The 25,973-nt window shown below is 40.1% G+C and overlaps 1 protein-coding gene and 1 long non-coding RNA gene across 3 annotated transcripts; one reads left to right on the top strand and one right to left on the bottom strand.

The window, feature by feature from the left end:
- Window positions 1–1,952: 1,952 nt before the first annotated feature.
- On the bottom strand, window positions 1,953–5,834 carry LOC132599462 (uncharacterized). Of its 2 annotated transcripts, XR_009566827.1 has the most exons (3): window positions 5,665–5,834; window positions 2,984–3,026; window positions 1,953–2,224 (listed from the first exon to the last, which is right to left on the bottom strand). It is a non-coding gene; the product is annotated as an uncharacterized LOC132599462 (long non-coding RNA). The 2 variants fall into 2 exon arrangements; XR_009566826.1 differs by lacking the exon at window positions 2,984–3,026.
- Window positions 5,835–21,756: 15,922 nt separating this feature from the next.
- On the top strand, window positions 21,757–24,926 carry LOC132600462 (xyloglucan endotransglucosylase/hydrolase protein 31-like). The gene is made up of 4 exons (XM_060313642.1): window positions 21,757–22,057; window positions 22,588–22,691; window positions 22,794–23,011; window positions 24,110–24,926. Exons 1-4 carry the CDS (start codon window positions 21,862–21,864, stop codon window positions 24,474–24,476), a joined length of 885 nt encoding a protein of 294 aa, XP_060169625.1. The 5' UTR covers window positions 21,757–21,861; the 3' UTR covers window positions 24,477–24,926.
- Window positions 24,927–25,973: the final 1,047 nt, after the last annotated feature.

The following is a 25,973-nucleotide window of genomic DNA, read 5'->3' on the forward strand; positions in this document are numbered from 1 at the left end:
TAAAAAAAGTGGAAAAAAATTCGGAATAAAGTGAATAATTCTTACGGCCAAACGCCCAGTTAGTCTATTAGTTTGTCTTCCTTCTAATTAACGTTACTTATGATATATGAATACACTATCATTGGTATTTGAAAAGACACAAATTTTCCACAAAGATATGTAGGCTCGGGTCTGCAATTTGCAGAGAGTAAAAAAAATTAAATCTTAGATGACGATTTTTAGGTCGTGAAAAAATGCAGTTCATCAGTTTCTAACAATCGGTGAATCAAGTCGTAATTACTACGTAGCTGTTTTCATAAAGAGAAACATGTAATTCTCCTAAGCTACTATTTCACATTGAAATACTACACATCCCATGTCATCATTTAAAAAAACAATGCAATTTTGTCTAAATTTTTTTTTGCTTATAGAAACAAATGGAATTAGCAACGATTAAAAACATACTTGGGCGATGTAAAAGGAAAAATCATAAGAAAATAGTACATCGCAAAAAATGGTGCCGGATTAATTCAACAAGTTTCGAATAAGTATAATTACACGCATGCACATATAAGCACATTTTTTATATAGATTTTTTCACGTACGTTTCCTCATAATGTAAGTTAAAAATAATAGATGCGATCGTACCTACTATTATATACTTTATAATCGAACGTTGATATGTAAATAATTAGCGAGTACAGAAACGTATAAAGATAGCAGTTGGGATGTCATTAAAAGTCACGAATGGTTTAAGGAATTGATTCGGAAAGATCATATCTTTGGGAAAATTAAGTAGTGATTTAACATTAAATCTCTGGCAAGATTACGTGAAAGCAACCTTCCACTCCCATTTCCTTCTTTCTTTTCTCGGAAAAAAAAAATAGGAAAAGAAAATAATCCTCCACAGTTATGCTGACTCATTTAGATAGATCCAAATGTTCAAAATTTGTACTCTGTTAATAGTTGAAGTTATGTAAGCGCTGTGTCCTCAAAATGTCCGGTCTTATATTTTATTGTCCATGCTAAATAAAATTTTTAAAAAATGACCTTAACTTGAAAAAATTCTTGGGAAGAATTTTTGTTGCTCATCAGGCATATATGTTCTAACTTTCACCTATAAGGCAAAATTGTGATCAATTGAGCAATTCACTGTCTTGAAATATCCTAAACTCCTGGCTTATACGTAAGAGCTAGAAGTTATGCCTAATGGATAATAAAAGTTTTGCTCTGTTGCCCATTAAGCATAAGTTTCAGCTCTTGCCTATGAACTTCTGCCGTATAGACAAAACTAATTTATGTCCTATGGGCAACAAAAGCTTTGTCTAGCGAATTTTTTTAAAATTGAGGCTTTTTAAAAAACAATTATTAAACGGGGCCAAAAAATCTAGACCACCCCTTATGGAGGTCATTTGTGAACTTCACCCGCATATTTCTATTTTTATAAAAATAAAAAATTAAATATACTTTAATTTACTAACGGCGGAAGCTCCAATAAATTAAATAGGCCTATTGTATGAGGAAAACTGGTCAAATTTGCTCTTGAATTTTGCAAAATGGTCCAAATTTTCCCCTAAAAGCGAAATTATGCAAATTTCATTTTTTTCTCAGCCACCATCCCTCATTGCTCTAGCAATTGATTCTTTCCACTCTCAAAAGCACCACTTAAAAATTATTGTTACTTCACCACTAGTTCACCTCAATAACACTCACAAAAATTCCACATTAGAACAATCTTTCTTACCCTTCATGTTACTATTTTTTTCTATCACTATTTTTATCTCTACTGTAATGTCACGACCCATGCCGGTGAGTCGTGACGAGTGCTTGATCCCTAATGACCAAACACCCATATACTCATACATGGATAACAAGGGCCCACAAATCATTCACTCTAAACTATACTGACTCATGAAAGGATGACATCATGAACTATATATATATATATATATATATATACTGAAAGAACAGTGCAAGCCGACTAGGCCACTACATATGCTGTACACAAAAGAATAGGAGCCGACAAGGCTACATCATCTGTCAAATATATACAACTGTCTACAGACCTCTAACGGAATAGAAAACTGTAGAAAGGACGGGACAGAGCCCCGTCATACCTATATGCATATACATCTCAAAAGAATGGCATACCAAAATAGACTGCAGGTCCGGATCAAATGGAGCGCACCAACTACTGCTGAGTGAAGGCCCTATTGAGCGGGACCACCTGTCTGTCAACCTGTACCTGCGGGCATGAACGCAGCCCCCCAAGCAATAAGGGAGTCAGTACGGACAATGTACTGAGTATGTAAGGCATAAGAACATCAAGTACATAAGAATCATGAGAAACATTTGAAATAGGAAAGCTAAATCTCCATATCTGAATGCATCTGTAACTGAACATCTGGAATATCCATGTAACATGAAAGTGCCTCGCAGGGCGTATGATATGCATAGGCCATAATATAACTGTTAGTGCCGAGGAACGTACGGCCCAATCCGTATATCATAGGTTAGTGTCGAAGAACGTGCGGCCCGATCCATATATCATCATATAGGTATCGCTGCAGAACGTGCAGCCCGATCCATATATCATCATCTCTGTGCACCAGCTGATCAGGTGGTAATGCGTATATAACGCCTATCCCTTTTTCCCATACCCCATATACATATAATATACGCGAATATAACGCCTTCTGGTCATAGGTCAATGTGCGTATATATATAAATTAATGCAATGCATGAACAAACTGGATACATAGAATTCTCGGAGTGACATAAGGTCATGCTATCTTTGATAAACATCTTTTGAGCTAACAGCGTTAATATAAGAAATATCAAGACCTATGAACAGAAGGAATAGTCATAGCGGGGTATAGGAACATCAAAACTGAAGTACTTCTAATGCTTCTAAGAGTAGAGTAATATGAAAGCTCGTTTACTCGATGGTTGGTTCATATCTTAAGATCATGCCAAACTGAAAGAAAGGTTAGCCTTAACATACCTTAACGTCTCCTCTTAACGCTCTCCTTCCACGTTCGCAAGGTCTACATTCAAAAGGATCATACTAAGGTTAAGTCTTGAAACACTCTCAAGTCAAAACTAGCGTACTTTAAAGAATTAGCGAAATTTGAGCAGCATGCCCCTTATTTTATCAACTTCCTCTAAATCATAAAACAACCCCCAATCAACAATAACATTATCATCCATTCCATAATCAAGAGACTTCATTTGATGCCCAAAACTACTTTTCATAATCAATACATAACAACAATTTTAATACAATCTTATACCCACTCGTGTACCACCCTTCCTCATCCTCATTACTAGCATACATAGCAAGATTATACTCAAAATACCCAACAATAACAACTCAAGTCAATTTATTACTCAAATATTATCAAACCCTCACTTGAACTTCCTCTTTTACTTCCTTTTCTCAATCAAGTTGTTCAACAACTAGGTATTCTTAATAACATGGAAATAAGTATAAAAACTTACCTTAGTCATACAAGAGCAAGCTTTGAATCAAATCATCCACTTGAGTGAAACCCCAACTTCAACACCAAAGGAAATCTTGGGTTTTACCAACCCTAGTGAGCCTCTCAACACTTAATTTCCTTGATTGCTAGCCTCTTGATCCTTAATTTCACTTGGGTTTTGTTTAGATAGGGCTAAAGGAAGTTTCTAGAGCTCTCATGGAGTTGGGAAATGATGGGAATGAATTAAAATGAAGGAGGGTCGAGTATACATTAAAATTAAAAACTGGGCCGACTCGGTTTTACGGTCAACTATACGGACCGTAAAAATTTATACGGTCCGTATAATTGGACCGTAAAACCTGACCAGTGACTTCCCAATTCTGGAATCACTTTACACTGGGGGCCGGCCAATTATACGGTCCGTAAAATCTGACCAGTGGTTCACCCTCTCTGGAACTAGTTTACGGTGGAACTCAGCCAGTTATATGCTCCGTAAAGCAGTATACGGTCCGTATAACAGGCCGTAAAAATCCACTTTCCCTGAAACCCTTTCTCTTCAATTTGCTCAACTTTTAATCCGTCCAATACTGTTAAATATGAACTTAACTCTTTATAACTGTGAGGTAAACTTGTCTAATCTTATTTAACCTTGATAAACCCCATGTCCAAGATTAGAACCACTAATGCACGACGAATCTCAAGGTACAAAACCACAAGACGTAACATGTAAGATCATTGATCATCATCACTTTGATAGCAATAACATTGCTGCAAATAATCTAGAAGCTATATAATGTATATAGCCTTTTTATTTTAGTAATAGAAGGTTGATGTGAAATTTTGGCATATAGCCTTTTTATCCTTTAACAGAAATAACTTCAATGGCTTCAAGTCAACTACCAATAAGTAATATTTACAAAAGATATGATATTACTAATATGGGACTTTATTTCAGAACATTCCGTAGATTTCGTCTAAATGCAAAATAGAGAAATATTCACCACTTTTGCTGATTATCTGCAAATCTTGTCTGCTCTAAAACAAATCTTTTCTGAAGCCCCACAATGATATAGTTTTTTTTTTTCCTTTTAAAAAAACCAAAAATAAAATCTCAATCAATGAGATTTCAAAAAATCTCTCACTTTTATTTCTTAAAATAATAATAATCTAGGGCTGAAGTCAATTGGCCGGTGTAATAGACTTATCTCAATCGATATCCTACAAATACTGCTTTCAAATATTGTACATCAATTAGTGTTTATTTAAAGACAAATTGCTATTTAAGACGGTGAGGCTCTAAACAATACGCTGCATGCTATAATGCAAGTGAAAATAGGAGGAAATTAAAGTTGTCATTCAGTTTTTAGAGCTGTTTATTGTTTAATTTCTCAATCTACTTTTTATTCTAGAACTCACCCATAAACATAATAATTCATCGCTAGCTGGAAGCTCGTAACTTTTATGTGAAATGTAATCTACATGTTTTTTCCTCTGCATCTGGTATTCAAAATTCACTGATTGACTAATTCGTAGAATTCGCTAAAGGAAAGTGATAGCTCCTGCAAAAGAGTTTCCCATTTCTAGAACTCGAACCCAAGATATCTAGTTAAAATAAGGGGTTTATGTAGAAAAAGGTTGAATTTGTAATAGTAATAAGATATTCTGTTGTTTTCTCATAAGAACAACCAATAGAATATTTCTTTTATGGTAGATTTAACCCATAGATTGATTTAAGAGAGAATTCTACTAAACAGTAGGATAGTGCGCATTTTTTGTAATACCCACCATCATCCCAATGTTGAATCACGGTTCTCGTTTGAATTATTTCGAGAAAATGACAAGTTTCCAAGAGGGAAACTAAAAGATTACAAGAAACAAAATTGTGGGGTACTTTCAATTCAGTTGGTATTCCAAATTTGATACGGTTGATAAAAATTGTGCAAGTAATTAAACATGATCACCAACAAACAAATCTGAGCACAAAAAAAAAAAAAAAACCTGACATGATTTCTTTTCACCTGTTGAAATGTTGGCGTGCGCGAAGAGTTACAAAGTACTTGTACCAGTAAAAGGTAGTAGTAATTAAGTAAACAAGTCATTCGATAAGGATAGATAAATATTGCTCCATCCCAAAATCAATAATTCAATTTGTCGAAACACCAAAAAGCTCATCTAAAAAGACCTCGGGGAATTCATTAATTACCTGCACGAGCAGAAGAGTCAGCGTCTTGGCGAATAGTCGAGATACTCAACAAGTTGACTTGAATAACGCCCTTATATAAAAATAATAAAAAAAGCATGTTGCAAAAGAATAAATAGTAGCATGGATAAAAAGTGTGGGATATGATTTCTTCTCATCTGTTGAAATCTTAGTGTGGGCGCAGACTTATCCACTACCTATAGTAGTAAGTATCCGAGCCATTCGATAAGGATGGAGAGATATACGGATGAGTGTCATGCAATACGTATATCCCAAAATCAATAAATCAATCTGGCGGAATTGTATACGGTAAAAACCGGACATGAGTCAAACCGGTGAAACGGGAAACCGGAGGAAGACGGGAGCAAGAGCGTACATGAAGACTCTCACAGTGAACTGGTGGAACGCTTGTCCGGAACTGATCGGCATGGCTGTTTGGTCCGGATCCTTCATCACCGAGTTGCTCAAGGCCGTTACCCCGAGTATCCGTGCCGTTGGTCCGATACAGCCGTTGCACACGAGCCATACGTCGGTGGCGTCCTGCCATGGTCAACCACCAACTATGCGTGTGTCAGACCGTACGGCCAACCTAATCCCACCAAATCCGTTCAGAGTTGTCCTTATTATTATTATTAACTTTATGGCTTGTATTGTATAAGGCCCTTGGAAGCAACACTATAAATAGAGGGGATCCCCCCCTTTGAAGGGGTTGGCTGATTCATTTCAAGAACACTTGTAACATCAAAGCATATATACAAACTCTCTCTCTCTCTCTCTCTCTCTCTCTTTATGATCTGATTCGGTCCATAGTGACCATTTATATCTTTATTGTATTCCCTCAAACAAATATTGCATGTCACTCAACAAGTGTTGATATCCTTCATCAATTACATTCCTACATAACTTCCATATACTCTATCCCCTACGGTATTTGTTGAGATTCAAACACATATCCTATACCCACTTATAAATTCAATTAGTTTCCCGAATCCGGGGTAAACAGTTTGGCGCCTATTGTGGGGCTAGGATAATAGTGGTCTTTGGTCTTAATTTCTACCATATTCATCAAAATCAAAAACATCTCCTGCCCGTCTCTGCGAAAACGGACTAGATGGCCGACATCGAACAATCCGGCCATGTCAACAACACCGAGATTGTGGCGGAAAATGAAGGCAGCGGACTACGGGGATTGCCAAATCCGGCTGACCCGAACCTCGTCGATTCGAGGGAGGGGCTCAACCGACAAAATACCGTGGACTAGGAGAATGCCGCCCTACCGGCCACTGATCCTCTAAATACTCACAATTCCGTTACGTTGTCTCGGACCCAGGGCCGGAGAGAACCGGACGCACCAAACGACGGTGTTAACTTACGTTTAATTTTTGAAAAGTTACAGGAACAAAGAGCAGCAATCGCCGAGCAAGGAATCGCAATTGCCCGGTTGCAGAGTGGAAAGGGTGAAGTAGAGCCGGAAAAGGCAAAGGGTACTGCCGAAACCGGAAGAAACGAGGCACGAATGGTTGAAAGCGACGGTTCCGGAGCCGGATCTTCTACCGAGGTTCTAAAGATGCTCGAAACTTTTGCGAAACGGGTAGACTCAACCGAAAAGAGGGTCAAGACATACAATTCTCGGGTGGACCAGATCCCGGAGGCTCCGCCTTTACTAAAGGGGCCGAATTCGAAAAGGTACATCCAAAGGCCTTTTCCTCCGAGCGCTGCCCCGAAACTAATCCCAAAGAGGTTCAAAATGCCCGATATACAGAAATATGACGGCACGACGGGCCCATACGAGCACGTGACCTCATATACCTGTGCCATAAAAGGCAACGATATGGAGGAAGATGAGATTGAGTCAGTGCTGTTGAAAAAATTTGGGGAGACTCTGTCAAAGGGAGCGTTGACGTGGTATGACCACCTACCCGAGCATTCGATCACTTCTTTCGAAATGCTCGCTGATGCCTTCGTAAAGGCTCATGCCGGTGCCAAAAAGGTGCAGGCCCGCAAGGGCGATATCTTCCGAATAACCCAAAGGGACGATGAGTTACTGCGTGAGTTCGTCAACCGGTTCCAGAGGGAACAGATGGAACTCCCCCCGGTTCCAGAAGAATGGGCCGCGCAAGCTTTCACAAAGGGGCTCAACGTGCTAAGTTCAACTGCTTCGTTCAAATTGAAAGAAAATTTGCTGGAATACGAGGCTGTAACGTGGGCCGATGTCTATAATCGGTATGAATCGAAGATTCAGGTGGAGGATGATCAGTTCGAGCTCCCCCAGGTCCCGATAAAAATGGATAGAAGTTTTGAAAAACCAAGGAAGGGTTATGAAGCAAAGGCCGAATCATCAATGGAAAGGTTTCGGCCATACTCCCATTCGGAGAGACAAAATTTTAGGTCGGAAAAGCCAAGGGAGAGCCCGAGCCATTTCCTAAGTCGGGGAGCAAGCGGTTCGAACGCCCGTCAAATAGCCGGGGGCTCTCGTTCAGGAGTGATGCCGGAAGTTCTGCTGGTAATAAGGGTCCACCAATGATTTCGGAGTACAACTTCAACGTTAGTACTTCGGGTCTCGTCTCGGCCATCGGCCGCGTCCCAGATGTAAGATGGCCGAAACCGTTAAGGTCAGATCCGGGACAACGGGATCCGAACATGGTGTGCGAATATCACGGAACCCATGGCCATAGAACCGAGGATTGTCGCCAGTTGAGAGAAGAGGTAGCCCGATTATTAAAGAACGGTCATCTCCGAGATCTGCTGAGCGAGCGAGCCAAAAACCATTACAAGGAAAGAGAAGCTCATCGAAGAGCCGAGCCGGTCGAACCCCAGCATACAATCAACATGATAGTTGGGGGGTATTGACGCCCCTCGGGGGCCGGTAATGAAACAGACAAAGGTTTCTATTGTTCGTGAAAAGCGCATCCGAGATCACTCAACCGGGGGCTTTATTTTCTTCAATGACGACGTCGTAGAGGGCATCATTCAACCGCACAATGATGCATTGGTAATTTCTGTACTTATCTTTAAAACTAATGTTAAACGTATTTTGGTTGACCCAGGTAGCTCGGCCAACATCATCCCATGGAGAGTGGTCGAACAACTAGGACTGCTCGATCGGATCGTACCGGTGGCCCGGGTACTCAGCGAGTTCAATATGGCAAGCGAAACCACGAAGGGGGAGATCTCGCTGCCCGTGAACGTAGATGACACCATTCAACGAACGGTGTTCTATGTGATTGAAGGGGACATGAAATATAATGCACTATTGGGCAGACCCTGGATACATAGCATGAGGGCAGTACCTTCAACACTGCATCAGTTGCTGAAATTCCCCACACCGGAGGGGGTTAAAACCATCCGAGGTGAGCAGCCCGCAGCAAGGGAAATGTTCGCAGTAGAGGAAGCGGCGCCTCGGCCCAAGGGGCCGGCTCAGGAAGAAAAGGATGTAACTGGAGGGGAAGTCCCCCAATAGCAATCAAAGTATACCGGGTCGAATCTAGTGCATGAAGAGGATGATTTCGAGGTACCCAGATCATTTGTCGTGCCAGATGACTCGGATGCAACCAAGTCAACCGTGGAGGAGCTGGAGCAGATCATCCTGTTGGAGTACCTACCGGACAGAAAGGTATACCTGGGCACGGGGATTACCCCGGAGCTCAGGCACAAATTAATAGAGTTTCTTCGAGCTAACGCCGATTGTTTTGCATGGTCGCATATAGATATGACAGGTATATCGCCGGAAATAGCAACTCACAAGCTTAGTTTGGATAGGACGTTTTCCCTGGTAAAGCAAAAAAAAAAGCCCATGGCAGAGGCAAAACACGCCTTCGTGAAAGACGAGGTAACAAAGCTTTTAAAAATAGGTTCCATCCGGGAGGTGAAGTACCCGGATTGGCTTGCTAACGTGGTGGTGGTGCCCAAAAAAGGTAATAAATTTAGAATCTGTGTCGATTATAAGGATTTAAACAAGGCATGCCCGAAGGACTCATTTCCATTGCCTCACATCGATAGAATGATCGATGCGACGGCCGGACATGAGATGTTAAGCTTTCTCGATGCGACGGCCGGACATGAGATGTTAAGCTTTCTCGATGCTTACTCCGGGTACAACTAGATTCAGATGCACCCGGAGGATCAAGAGAAAACCTCATTCATCACCCGATATGAGACTTACTGTTATAACGTCATGCCTTTCGGATTAAAAAATGCCAGTGCAACTTACCAACGCCTAGTTAATGGAATGTTCGAAGAACAAATAGGGAAAACGATGAAAGCTTATGTTGACGATATGGTTGTTAAGTCCCTGGAAACAGAGGACCATTTAAAGTATTTGCAGGAAACCTTTGATGTGCTCCGCAAATACAACATGAAGCTCAACCCGGAAAAATGTGCCTTCGGAGTAAGGTCCGGTAAATTTCTGGGTTTCATGGTGTCAAACCGGGGAATCTAAATCAATCCGGACAAGATCAAGGCCATCGAGGATATCGAGGTTGTGAACAACGTAAAAGGGGTGCAAAGGCTCACCGGAAGGATAGCGGCGCTGAGTCGCTTCATATCGAGGTCCTCGGACAAGAGTCACCGTTTTTTCTCTTTGCTCAGGAGGAAGAACGACTTCGTTTAGACACCGGAGTGCCAAGAAGCTCTACGAGAATTGAAGAGGTACTTGTCTAGCCCCCCGTTGCTGCACACACCGAAGGCAGACGAGCCGCTCTTCCTCTACCTAGCTGTCTCCAAAGTGGCGGTAAGTGGCGTTTTGGTCCGAGAAGAATCAGGTACACAATTCCCTATCTATTACGTACGTAGAACTTTGGGGGATGCGGAGACCCGTTACCCCCATTTGGAAAAATTGGCATTAGCACTGGTAAGCGCTTCCAGAAAGCTCAAACCTTATTTTCAATGCCACCCAATATGTGTAGTAACTACTTACCCTCTGAAAAACATCATGCATAAACCGGAGTTGTCAGGTAGATTAACAAAATGGGCTGTAGAAATTAGCAGTTACGAAATATCGAATATAGACCTCGAACGACCATCAAATCCCAAATCTTAGCCGATTTTGTGGCAGAGTTTACCCCGGCTATGGTCCCCAAGGTCGAAAGAGAACTTCTGCTGACCTCGGGAAAGGCCACGGGCATTTGGTTTCTATACACGGATGGGGCCTCGAACCTCAAAGGTTCCGGGCTAGGGATTGTCCTTAGGATCCCGGCCGGGGATGTCATTTGACAATCCGTTAGAACTGCTAAATTAACTAACAATGAAACCGAGTATGAGGCTATGATTGCAGGTTTGGAGTCGGATCGAAGCATGAGAGCCGAAATAATCGAGGCAAAGTGCGACTCGCTTTTGGTCGCAAACCAGGTAAATGGCGTATTCGAAGTCAAGGACGAACGGATGTAGAGGTACCTCGAAAAAACCCAGGTGGTGCTTCATCAATTTAAAGAATGGACCATACAACACATACCGAGGGAGCAGAACAGCGAAGTCGATGCATTAGCAAATTTGAGATCGTCGGTCTAGGCGGAGGAAATCAACCCCGGAGCAACGGTGCACTTATCAAACACGGTCATAGAAAGCGGACACGCCGAAATATACACAATGGGCTTGACTTGGGATTGGCGCAATAAGTACATTGACTACTTGCGTGATGGTAAGCTCCCTAATGACCCAAAGGAATCACGGTCACTACGGACCAAGGCCGCCCGTTTTTGCTTGGTGGACGGCCAATTGTATCGACGCTCTTTCCTCAGTCCCCTGGCTAAGTGTTTGGGCCCCGGTGAAACGGAATACGTGATGAGAGAGGTACACGAAGGAACCTGTGGCAACCACTCCGGTGCAGAAGCTCTGGTTCGAAAGATTATCAGGGCCGGTTATTACTGGAACCGGATTGACGAAGACTCGAAAAGTTTTGTCCGAAAATGTGACGGGTGTCAGAAGCATGCTCCGATGATTCACCAGCCCGGGGAGTTGCTGCATTCGGTGGTCTCACCTTGGCCTTTCATGAAGTGGGGAATCGACATTGTGGTTCTGTTGCCTTGGACACCAGGTAAGGCCCGTTTCATTTTGTTTATGACTGACTATTTTTCTAAGTGGGTTGAAGCGCAGGCCTTTGAAAAAATCAGAGAGAAGGAAGTCATCGACTTCATATGGGATCACATCATCTACCGTTTCGGCATCCCCGCCGAGATAACTTGTGATAATGGTCCTCAGTTCGTGGGTGGCAAAGTCAACAATTTTCTCGAGGGATTGAAGATCAAGAAAATCGTGTCAACCCCGTATCACCCGTGTGCAAACGGACAGGCGGAATCCACAAACAAGACAATAATCCAAAATCTGAGGAAAAGACTTGAAGCATCGAAGCACCATTGGAAAGAAATATTGCCGGAGGTGCTGTGGGCTTACAGAACCACATCCAAATCGAGCACGGGGGAAACCCCATTCTCATTGGTTTACGGGGCCGAAGCCCTTATCCCCGTAGAGGTTGGCGAACCGACCCTCCGGTTCAGATATACTACCGAGGAATCAAACGAGGAGGCCATGGCCGTGAAACTTGACCTCACAGATGAACTACACGAAAATGCATTGGTCCGCATAGCGGCCCAAAAACAGAGAATGGAAAGATACTACAATCGAAGAGCCAACTTTCGACATTTCCAAGTCGGAGACTTGGTGCTTCGAAAAGTCACCTTGCACACCAAGAGCCCCAACGAGGGAAAGTTGGGTCCGAACTGGGAAGGCCCGTACAAGGTAACCGGTATAACGGGCAAAGGTTCGTACCAGTTGGAGTCCATGGACGGGCAACGCCTGCGTAACAACTGGAATGTGGTTCATCTGAAAAGATACTACTGCTAAGGTATGACCTCCCCGTATTCTCCTATTAACCTTTCTCTTTTGCAGGGAGTCGAGAAAGGGATAAAATTAGAATTTAGGCCTGAAAACACGTGTTGCACTTTTTCCTTAGTACGGTTTTGTCCCAAAATGGGTTTTTCGACAAGGTTTTTAATGAGGAAACAAGTACAACGTGTTACTCGACAAAGATGAAAAGACCGGAGCCCGGAAATCCGAGGTCACATCCTCCGATCGGGGACTTAACAGCACTCAACCGACCTTGCAGCCCGGATAAGTGCTGGGGGGATACTATGCCCGCATCAAAGACGACTCCGGTCAGAGAAGACGGAGAAGCTCAACATTTGCTACGGCAAAACTAAGGCCCGGCCATCAGCCATAGCCTTCGATGTAAGGACCAAACGATCATAATGAATCGTGTCCCATTTAGCATTTGCTACGACAAAACTAAGGCCCGGCCATCGGCCATAGCCTTCGATGTAAGGACCAAACGATCATAATGAATCGTGTCCCATTGTATATTTGCTACGGCAAAGGTAGAAGGAATTAAAATTCTCATATGTACAAACATTTTGCAAACACAAAGTTATCAAAAGTTTAGATAGTGAAATCTCGGATGTCTTTCTGTTAAAAGGACTTTGCCCCGATGATAACCGCCGTATTCCGGCGCTGCCTCATTCACATACTCTATACCGAGTACTGTGCCCGAAATTCGACAAAGGCAATGAGGTCACAATGATCGGAGCCAAAATTTGATGAACCCCCCCAAACGGGGACTACTACGTCAAAAAATTTAGCCAAGGCTGAAAAACTACCGACCCTAAAAGAAATGCCTATCGTAATTCGGAGACGTCTGAACTTATGAAGCATCGGATAAGTCATACGGGCACGGTGAATTAACGACTGTGATTCGAGTTGTCCTAAAACGGACCAACTATTATGGAAAAATAATAGCAAACATTCAAAACGAAGAAACAAGAAAGATGCACTTTTCATTTATACAAGGGATATTCTTACATCAAAAACAAAAGTCCTACAAAGGCAAAAAATGAAGAGATAAAAGCCAAATACAGGCCCTAAACTACCCGGAGTGGCTGGAGCCAGAATGCTCGGACATCGTCCGCTCGGAATCATCAGAGTCAGAACCGAGGGCATCCTTGGCCTCTCCCTCGATCCTCTTGGCCTCAGCAATAAGGGCCGGAAGATCAGAAAATCCATGCTCGGCTTGCTCAAGATTCATCCTCCGAGATTTCCATTTCTCGTACTGAGCAACAAAAATAACTTGAGCCTCGGCGGTCTCCACGCTTCTCTGAGCTTTATCCAATTCGACAACTTTGCTTTAAAAGCATCCCGAGCCTCCCCAAGAACATTCTACATTTGAATGGCCGATTGAAGCTCGACTTGGAGGGTGTCATTTGCAGCGGTCGTTTCCTTAAGTTCGTTCTTTAGGTCCTCGCACATCCGAGACCTGGTCTCTGCTTTCTCTTCGAACACCCTGGCACGCTCCTGATACCGGGCACTCTCAGATTCGAGAAGCCGGTTCCTCTCGGCCAAGCTGGAAGCATCCGACTTTACCACATCCAGCTCCTCCCGGAGTTGGGAGAAAGCGGTCTCAAGCTCATTCAGCTTCGAGGAAACTTGAGCATTATCCCGGTTGAGGCCGACCTTCTCAGCTTCGACGCTCCGGTTATATTCAGTCATGGCGACCAGTTCACTCCTCAGCTGACGGTTCTCGGCCTTTGCTGCATCAAGCTCGGGCTGAAGATGGGAAAGAGCAACTGCTCGACTCAGCTCCTCCTTCTTCTCCCGAAGAAGATGCACATACTTCTCTGTTTCTCGGCCCTGGGCATCCAATTGGCCCTTAAGATCGTCCATCTCCTGTTGGGCACGGATAAAGGCTTCGTTAGCGAGCACCACACTCTGCAAAATGAAGTAAGTTCAAAGTTATCAGCAAAAGTGAACGAGGCAAGGTTAAGGTTACCAGCAAAGTTATACAAAGACGACCAAGAATCTTACCCGGTTGGCCGCGTGCATACTCTCGTTGATAAGGCACTGCCAAGTGACCCCGGTCATCTTCCGCTTATCCAAGTCAGAGACAAGAGGCCTCAGGTAACTGGCCACACCCATCGGACGGAAAAGAAAGCTGCAGTCCTCGGGGACAGTAACCACAACCGACCTTGTTCTCATCGGCTCCACGCTTGGGGCCGGGAAGATGCGCACCAAGCCATCCCTGGTCCCAGATTCGTAGATACGGTTGGCAGACCTCGTGGCCTGAGGGATCGTAAAATTCCCGAATCCAGCGGCTTCGCCGGTAGCGGGAGGAGTCCCCGAGAACATATCCTCAAAATCGTCGGGTCTTGGAGCCGAAGTCGAAGAACTTGGAACGGCACCAGTATCTTCAGCAAAGCTCGAGGGCCCTGTTGTAGCAGCAGACTCATGCTTGGGAGCCGGATGAATGTCAGTAGGAACTTCGAATTCCGGTACCAGCCCAGTCTTCTGACCGACATCAGCAGCGGCCACCTCCCCGGGCCTCCTTGTCCTTTGCAGAGGAGCTTCTTCAGAAGAAGTTTCACCTGAAATGTCGACAAAGTCAATCGACCTTAGAGGAGCCGGGGAAAGAATTTCTTCCGCACTTGTTCGTGAAACCGGGACTATAAGCCCCTCAGTAGCAGAAGGAAGGGGTAAAACGGCAGCGGCCTCCTCCGGGATCGGAGCCACGGAAGGTTCGGCACCGACTCTCCGAACTATAATATCGGGCTCCGATTCGTCCCGCAAGGTCCGTGTGACGCTTCTCGCCCTTTTCTTCTTCGATTACTGCCCTTTATCCGAGGGCCTTTTTCTTTTAGCAGCAGTAGCGGCAGCAAGGGCACTATATGCACCCGCTGTATCAAACTCGAACGCCGATGCTGTAGGTTCAGCCGTCGACTCTGATATGGGGGCTACCGAGCCCTTAGGCAAACCTGAAAAGCGAAGATATTAGCGAAGGTCGAAGGAGGAAAACGAACAGTAAAGGATGCAGTAAACACGAGTAAAAGTGGAGGGCTACCGTGATTCTGGGCAACCCACCGACCACGTGACAGGTGGGCCCAGGTCCGGTTGTCATGAGGACACTGGCGGAGGAGTGCTGTGACCCATTCGCTCAGATTGCGAATGACCGGAGGGACGTAACCATTGGCTGATAAAAGTAAGGTAGAAACGATGAGAAAGCAAAATCAAAATTTGCCAAAGCATGCTAAAGCAATTGCACGGGGTTCCGGACTTACACTTGTTACTCCACTTCTCCGAGAAAGGCATGTAATCGGTTGGAATGATGTCTTCGGTCTTCACCCGGACATATCGCTCCAACCAGCCCCGGTCTCTGTCTTCATCCATTTTCGAGAAAAATGGATTCCGGCTGCGCTTGGCAAGTTTTATTACACCACCCCGGAAAATCCTCGGGGAGTATAGACGTATCAGGTGGGCCAGCGTAAACTCCTTCTCGGCATTGTTGGCCAACTGCCAAAGACACGCTACGACCCTCCAAACGATTGGACCGATCTGTGTTAGGGTCACGCCGTAGGTCCGGCACATGTCCAGAATGACCGGGTCCACCGAGGGGTCGAGTTTGAGAGTGAAAGGATAAGTGTACACGTACAGAAACCCTTCCCGGTGGTCAGCAACAGATTCATCTGGACCGGGGGCAAAAACCCGAACCGGACGGGTGTCCCACCCGCAGTCGACCCGGACCATGTCTAGCCTCTCCTCAGTAATGGACGAGGGGTATCGCCTTACATCGAATCCCCTATCGGACACCAAGGAAGGTTTCTCAACCTCAAGATCTTTGTTGAAGTTGGGCTTGGCCGGTATAATATCCGAGGCCGTGGGCTCAAAAGTGCTTTTTGTTTTGGCCGGAGATGCAGGCTCGGAACCCGGGGACGAAACCGATGGAACATCATGGGAAGTAGTTTCAGACATTTTGAAATGATATAGAAGGAAGAGGGTTCGGAAGAAAACTCGAAAAGGTTGAGAAAACTGGTGATTCGCGAAATGGCAAAGTGCAAAGCAACACTCAAATGAAAACGGTTAGCAGAAATGGTGACGAAATTTCCCCCCTTTTCACGTAATGTATGCAGTAAATCAGCGACAGATTGGCTGTAGAAGGCAACTAAATATGGTGAAGATGAGGAAATGCAGTGAAGAGTAAAAATGAAGAGGAAATGGGTCGTGAAAAGTGTTGGAATGAAGGGGAAAAGAGCCTTATATAGGCGTGGAACTGTGACGGTTACGGTTCCCCAGCCAACCGGGGGATGCCACGTGTCCCCCGTAATTAGTGAGAAACGACTCGAAGCGACGTGCGTGCGGCGGTTGTCAGAACCGGCCACTCAAGATAAGACACGTGGCTGATAAAGGGGGAATGTGACGCAACCGTTCCCGCCAAAATAAGGAGATAACGACGAACCAACGGAGTCACCAGTTTCATGGTTTATCCACTTCCCGTTACTCCGATAGATAGATGATCCGGGAAGTGTGGGGGCTATCTGTATATGGTAAAAACCGGACATGAGTCAAACCGGTGAAACGGGAAACCGGAGGAAGAAGGGAGCAAGAGCGTACATGAAGACTCTCACAGTGAACCGGTTGAACGCTTGTCCGGAACTGATCAGCATGGCCGTTTGGTCCGGGTCCTTCATCACCGAGTTGCTCAAGGTCGTTACCCCGAGTATCTGTGCCGTTGGTCCAATACAGCCGTTGCACACGAGCCATACGTCGGTGGCGTCCTGCCATGGTCAACCACCAACTATGCGTGTGTCAGACCGTACGGCCAACCTAATCCCACCAAATCCGTTCAGAGTTGTCCTTATTAATATTATTATTATGGCTTGTATTGTATAAGGCCCTTGGAAGCAACACTATAAATAGAGGGGATCCCCCCCTTTAAAGGGGTTGGCTGATTCATTTCAAGAACACTTGTAACATCAAAGCATATATACAAACTCTCTCTCTCTCTCTCTATGATCTGATTCGGTCCATAGTGACCATTTATATCTTTATTGTATTCCCTCAAACAAATATTGCATGTCACTCAACAAGTGTTGATATCCTTCAACAATTACATTCCTACATAACTTCCATATACTCTATCCCCTACGGTATTTGTTGAGATTCAAACACATATCCTATACCCACTTATAAATTCAATTAGTTTCCCGAATCCGGGGTAAACTATTCCATTAAGCTCATCTGAAAAGATATTCGAAAATTCATTAATTAACAAATGGCACGTCTGAAGAGTCAATTTCTTAACGAATAGTCAAGATGTTCGCAAATTGACCTGAATAGTACCGCTATATAAAAAAATAAAAGAACATGGCCAAATTAATAGGCCTCTCAAAGTGTCGGCAAAGAAGGACCCCTAGCAAGTATGTCAAGTAGACCATCGCTGTGAACAAACCCTTTTGTCTCAATCTTCAAACTACCCCATGTCCCTGTGTACGTTAGCTTGACAAAATTTATACCTATTTTACAGTACTGTTTTAGAAAGTCATAGCCCACCAAATTTAATGATTTTAGTCACTCTGTGATACTTCTTTCGTACATAACCAATCATAGTCCAAGATCCTCCTATCGATGATTAGGCATCTTTTGTCCATGTGCCAGATAGAAAATTCTGGAGCATAGTAAATACAGTAAGTAAGTATTTAGTAGCTAACTTTACCGTATGAGGCGAACGAAGAAGTCCTGTTGATTGTGGCAAGAATGTCGGATATATATACTTTTTCATAAGCCAAACACAAGGAATTTATTTCTATAAGGGGTAACAACGGTTGAGATACGAACCTGACGAAGACTTCTATCTATTTTGATAGATAACAAAGTTATGTAACCATTTCATTTAAAAGTTTCACTTATTGAAAAAATTATACTTTTATCTTCGTGATTATATTATATGTGTCTGAACACTCAATACAAGTGAAGGTATAAAAACGGTAAATTGAACAACCAATAACGAAAGAATGAGAAAATAACAAAAAGTCGTCCCTTACATTTGTTAGAAGTAAATATTTTCGATCTCAGCCAAATATTTAACAAACTCTGTCTGTCAGACTACAAAAACTGTGTATAAAACTCTGTTAGTACGTTATGAGTTATGGATGCTCAAGCACCCACTACTTTTTTAGCCAAATACTATTACCTCGTATAGAAAATTAGTAAGTAATTCATACAAATATATTAACTGAGCACCAAATTTCAGTAGCAATTTCAAACTATAAATAATTGACCACGTCCTATGATTTAGAAATCTAAGTCCGACACTAAAGGGGGACCAAGATGAGTAACATCACATTGAGTCTTGAGCTAAAAGTCTACTTTAATATAAGCAAGTTAGGTTAATTAAATATGAAGGCTGACTTATGGTTTTTAGTGTCCAGCAATTTGGCTACCATTGTCAACAAATTGAACCTAAGTTCAAATCAACACTTGCACGACATCTCTAGTCTCATTTAGAGAAGCAAATTACCTGAATTTCAGGTACATATGTAACTAAGATCCCCTAAATTGGGGCTTAATTGGATATGAATTTGCCTAACAATTGGATTACAATCACAAGTTTTACTTTCACGACATGTAATACAATGATCACTTTGTGTGATCTAATGCTAAGTCATTGTAAATCTTGCCCATTTTTATATCTTCTCTTTTCTTAATTAAAAATAATTGTTTTTAGGGAGAGTGTGGACTCATGAATATTATAGAAGAAGGTGATGGAAGAAGAAAAAGAAGGTCGTCATGAATTTTGAATCATATATTAAAGTGATGCATGTTAAGTTATCACTTACTTAAAAAATGAATCTCCAACAAAAAATTCTTTGGAAATTCCATATTTTCAATGAGATTCCGGCTCGAACGTGCATCAGAAATTCACCTTTTTTTTTTATAGTAGTTATATATAAGCAAACCGGATAATGGATCGATTTGTTGTGTGAGACAATAGAAAATTAGGTTTTATTGTTATAAAACACCAAATTCAACGGAGGCAATGATAAATGAATACAACTATAAAACTTATTTACCAAAGACATATATTGTCTAACCAAATTCAATTCTCTCAAAACCAATCTCACGTAAATGCTCTCCCTCTTCTTCTTTTTTTTTCCTTTTCTTACTTTCCAATTTCCATACAAATGATAATAAATTGACATGGGAAAGGTCTTACTTACCATTTACATCTAATAGCCTGAATCTGACACCAGACACATGCATGAGTAGATAAATTTAGATAACTGTCACTCCATATAGAGCTAAAAAAAAATTGATATATATATATATATATATATATATATATATATATATATATTTAACTACTCAAAAAAAATCAATATGTATTAATGCAGTGTAAATTCACTGAATTTGGCAACAACAATAAAAGAAGGAAAAAATGCATTTTGAACATGTTTTTCAAAGCAATGTGACGAGGATTGTTGAAGAAGTTTGTCAAGGACATCTGAACATTTTAAAAATAAAATGCTCCACATTTGGAATGAACTGATATTGTAGATTGAGAATATGTGAACAAAAGAAATTTAATTAATATTTCGTTCTTCTCGGTGACATAGTTTTGCAATATCACAATTATGGTACAAATAATTACGGTACTGCTAATATTGAAAATAAAAGTTTAACCAAATGCGATCGTACTTTATCTAGGAATTGTTGGTTACTGTCCACCAACCAAACGAATCCTAAAAGAATATTATCAAATTAACGAGTAAGGAAATTGCAAGTACGTAGCATACAACAACTTCATTAATAACCAATTATTCATTCACATTATGATAAAATAAAATAGTGATAGAAGATACACCCAAAAAATAGTACTACTATATATATCCTTTTTGAAGAAAAGATAAGATACACCCAAAAAATAGTACTATATATATATATATCCTTTTTGAAGAACAGATAAGATACACTAAATGGATATGGACAAAATGATGTCAAACTCCAATTTATAATAATTGAAGCATATTATTGAACTGCGAGTTTTATGTGTAATTAATTTGGAAATAGGCAAAGCTAAATGAAAGTCTCTTTAATTTGGAAAAGAATGTTGATTCAAAATTAACTTGCCGTAAGAAACGGCAGTGCCACAATGAAAAAAACGAAACGGAAAAATAAGAAGATATATAAGGTAATAAATAAATGTGCATGAAAAGGAGAGAAGAAATAAAATTAATTAAAAAAGTATATTAAAAAAACAAGGAAAATACCACTTATGCCATTATATTTCTTCCTTCATCTTCTTTGTTTTTTAGCTTCCCATAACGAGAAATCCTAACCAACTAAATATTGTTGATGAATTCAAATAAGAGGGGGAAAAAGATAAGAGATACTTTAGTACCTTATTATTTAAAAAATATTTTTCTATGGGAGGATCAAGAAAAGGAAAAGAAAAGAAAAAAAAGGGAATTTATAAAAAGGGTATTGTGCGTTCGAGTAGGGTTTGAAAAAGTTGTGTCTGTTTTGATCGTAGTTAATGTCTTTTTTGGGGTGGGGTGGGGGAAAAGGAAAGGAGGGAAAAAGTAGCACTTATATTTTATTGATAATTAATGTTAAGCCACCGATTATTATGCTTTTAACGATGGCAGTATTTTCCCCTCGTTAATATTGAGTTAAAAATAGGTTTTAAGACCAGTAAAAAAATTGGTTGTTCAAATATATTTATAACAACTAGATTCATGTCCCTTCGTTAAGAAGTGATCGTTAAAAATCATATTTCTTATAATGTCTTAAGTTGCGATGTACGCAGTTTATTCTGACACAAGTATTAGTGGTTAGTTTTAAGGCTTTAATTGTGACCTAAAGGTCATCATTGTAGATAGTTTTCATGTTGTTCTAAGAGTCCGGAAAAGGGTCGTCGCCCCTAGGGGACATAATGTAGGCAACCTATCATGACATAAGCATCCCGAGGATTCTACGACTCGAACCCGTGGACGGAGATAACTTTACCATTAAAATACTCGGACATTCCCTCAAAAATGAAAATATATGGTGAAAATTAAACTTACACTTATTTATGAGAAATTTTCATTGATCCATTGAAATGTAAGCTTTAGTAGTATACTGATCACAGATGGCTTGATTTATTGCAATTTGCACATATATTATATTCATGAGTATGCATCAAAAAAAGAAATTTCTTGATATTTGTCTCTATGTATAACTACCATCAACCTCCAACAAGAGTACTACTTTAGTGGGACTCTCTTAAATCTCCATATATACCCCTCTCTATGTGTTCTTCTACCTTCAATCCTACAAGAGTACTACCTCATTATCATCATCACTCAACCAAGTGCCATTAAAGCACTCATTTTTTATAATATCCATATGGCTTTTCTTCTTTCTGTATTTTTGCTTTTCTTGTTCAATTCAAGAAGCAATGCTCAAGGTCCACCTTCACCTGGCTACTATCCTAGTTCTAGGGTACAATCTGTAGGATTTAACCAGGGTTTTAGGAACCTTTGGGGTCCTCAACATCAATCTTTAGACCAAAGTACCTTAACACTCTGGCTTGATAAAACAGGTGTTTACTACTTGTCTCTCTTGTGTTTTTTTTTCTTTTCCGTATACATTGACATTACACTGTATTACATTACCATAAAATTGTTAATTTCTCATGTGATTTTTCAACGGGAATTTTATCGTGTTATCAATTAATGCTTATAACCATGGTGTCTGCGCTAGCTTATGCGTGCACCCCCGACTAATTCCACAAGGTATCTGTTACCTCCCACCAGCATAAATACCGAGTAAGTATCTATAATAAGCATTTTAGCAAAAGGAAAAAAAAAAAAGAGAGGTGTAGGGGGTTAGAAGGAAATCACCTAATATGTTTTGCCTCTGGTGAAATGCTTATCATAAACACATACTTATAATTACGATATAAATGACAAGACAGTGTAAATTTCTTCTCACAATGGGCATATAGAACTTAAACTCTTTATCTAATTGGCTTTTCACATTCCTTTATTACACATTTGTTTTAATTTAAATGGGATCTCACATAGTTCTATTTTTTTGGTTTTTGACCTTTTTATATATGTTTAAATACAGGAGGAAGTGGCTTTAAATCTCTGAAAAATTATCGTTCCGGTTATTTTGGGGCTTATATGAAGCTACATCCTGGTTACACAGCTGGAGTTATTACTTCTTTCTACGTGAGTATTAAATTTAATTAAATGTATACCCGAAAGGAGAATATTATACTTTTATTGATATATGTTGAGTTTTAATATATTATCATAATTCTTTTTTTGTAGCTTTCAAACAATCAAGATTATCCAGGGAACCATGATGAAATTGATATTGAATTTCTTGGAACAACGCCAAACAAGCCCTATACTTTACAAACAAATGTGTACATAAGAGGAAGTGGAGATGGACATATTGTTGGGAGAGAAATGAAATTTCACCTTTGGTTTGACCCAACAAAAGCTTATCACCATTATGCTATTCTTTGGGATCCCAATGAAATCATGTTAGTACTTTTTTCAATTTACTTATTGTCTATTCTTTAGTCATTTTCATGTTTCTTTATCATACTGTTTTTATCCACTTTAAGTCAATATCATCCATGCAAATATACAAATACACACACATAATTCACACTAATAAGGATTTGATTCACATGGAAGATAGGGAAAGAGAGTCTTTTCAGTAATAAATTGTAGGTGCTAGCCACTTTTTGGGACAAATGTTTTAAAAATAAATCGGAGTTGGAGCATCGCTGAAAAGTAACTACGTAATACTTTTATGAACAGGATAATATTGTCATGAATTTTGAACCTAAACTGGTAAAAAATAATCCAGGATATTTCAATGATTCTTGAAATCTATGACAATATCATGGATTTCGGATTCTAAAAATTGGCTATTTTTCAATGACTTTTGAATTTATGTCTTTTTTTAATTACAAGTACGAAAATAACGACTTTTGAATTTTACCGTCTTCCATATGACAAGAAGTCCATAAAATTTTATAGTATCTCAAGCTCACTAACAATTGCAAAATGTGCTTTGCTATATAAATAAGGATTTAACTTGTATAAATTGAGTGTAAGAGATTTTTCATTATAAAGGGCCTATCATTTGCTATTTTTTATAGGTTACCAATCTATGTTTGTTATAGAAAATTACTTGTAATTAGTCTGTAAATATGTAGCGTAATTATTTTGTACACTAACATCGTGTCGTAATTAAACTCTAGAAATAACTATGTCACATTTTGGGATCAAGATAATTCTATATAAAGGCGAAATTCATGTTGTGTTGTCGACCACAAAATGTTTGGCATCTTAATCAATTGAGATTAGTTTAAAGATTGACAAGTAACTAGACACAGTATTGAGTAAAACCTACTAGCAAAAAAACAAGAATTATAGATATGTATCTACTCCTTTAGGTGACATAAAATATAAAGTATAGTTATGCCATTTTTGTCAAAATCCTTATGCTATTTTTGTCGAAATCATTCTCATTCATAAATAGTGTAAAGTGACCAACAGGACCTACTTTTATTTTTGTTTTTTTCCTCTAACGTGTATTTGCTATTGTTTTCTTTGAATGTGACATGCAGATTTTTTGTCGACGATGTCCCAATTAGAAGATACCCTAAGAAAGATGATGCTACATTTCCACAAAGACCTATGTATGTGTATGGTTCAATTTGGGATGCATCATCTTGGGCAACGGAGAATGGAAGAATTAAGGCCGATTATCAATACCAACCGTTCGTTGGAAAATATAGTAGCAATTTCAAGCTCGCTGGTTGCACCGCTAACGAGAGCCCCTCGTGTCGCCGTTCACCTTCCAGCTCCCCGTCAGGGGGTGGAGGGCTGAGCCGCCAGCAGACTGAGGCCATGCTATGGGTGCAGAGGACCTATAAGGTGTATGATTATTGTCACGACCCCATGAGAGACCATACTCACACACCGGAGTGTTAGTATGGTTCGTGAAAAGAAAAAAAAAAATTAAGTCACATTGATCGTGTGAAAAATTTACACGATCAGTGTATATAAAAAAACAAAAATCAAGAATAAAAAGTATTTTGTTTTGGAGTGGCTTGAGATGGTCCCACTTAATTGCCATGAATAGTTGCATAAAGTTATTGAAGCGTCCAAGTGTTCTCCAAGGAATGGATTGTGGTTTTTAACTTCCGTTTTCTTGAAATTTATATATATATATAAGTGCATTATACATGTTTCATTTATGTTTCATCCGGGGAAAATGGTCAAGAATATTCAAGAAAAATTGTAAGTTGATGTTGGCCCATGTTGGCCAGAATTGCCTTTCAATTGTATTTTATATTTGATCAAGTGTGTATTTTGTATCTTTATTTATGATTTGCAAAGAAGAATTATTATATGATCAAAAATCAAATCTTTTGAGTGGTATCATCTTTGCCGGTTTCAATTTCTGAATGGTCTCTTCTCGTCCTAATTGATGGCAAATGCATTGAAATTAGTCGAGTAACTTTGGCAAATGCATTGAAATTAGTCGAGTAACTTAAAATTAATAACTCGAGCCAAGAAAAAACAAATGCATTGAAATTAGTCGAGTAACTTTGGCAAATGCATTGAAATTAGTCGAGTAACTTAAAATTAATAACTTGAGCCAAGAAAAAAACTTAATTAGTAGTACCTATAGTTTCCTATATACTACCTCTGTTCCCCTTTACTAGTCTTTTATTGACTTGGCGTCTCGCTTAAAAAATCATTTATTAAGGATTTATTTTACTAAATTACTTATATTCACTATGTTTTCAAAATTTAAATTTTATTTTAGTACTTTATGTACCAATTTAATGATAACGGTATTATTGAAAGAAAATAATAAATCTCTCTTTTATTTGTAAAAATATACAAGGGAAAAAAAGAATCTTTTTAATATGAAGGTCTCGTAAAAGAGAACCGAGGGAATACTTCCTAAGAAATCAAAGCTGATATCTTCTTTTGATTACTGGAAGTGAAAATAGATTAGGAAGTTGGAGTGTTTATCCCTTAAATGCAGTCTTTTTCTTCTTATGATTAATCTACCTTGATAATTAAGATCCTTACAATTTACTAATGCTATATTTGTACTAGGAAACTATGTACAAATGTCACTAGAAAGATGCCGTATTCTTTTCTTCTCAATTTAAGTGATATACTTTCATTTTTAGTATGTTTCGAAAATGACGTCATGCATGCTTATTTTTTTTAAAATTAATTTTAAATTTCTTATTTTATTCTTAATTAATGCATGCGATGATTTATAGTTACACAGTAACTATGATTTATTTTACATAATTTTCTTTTTAAAATTCCGTATAAATCAAATACTGTCATGTAAATTATGACGGACATTTTACAGGCCCTAATTAAATTGAAGTGAGTGTCCTCTTTCTGACATTCCTTGGCCGTAGATTTAATTGTCGACCATATGGTACATCTCAAATAGAA

Source organism: Lycium barbarum, chromosome 6 (assembly GCF_019175385.1).
Source record: "Lycium barbarum isolate Lr01 chromosome 6, ASM1917538v2, whole genome shotgun sequence".
Classification (NCBI taxonomy): Eukaryota; Viridiplantae; Streptophyta; class Magnoliopsida; order Solanales; family Solanaceae; genus Lycium; species Lycium barbarum.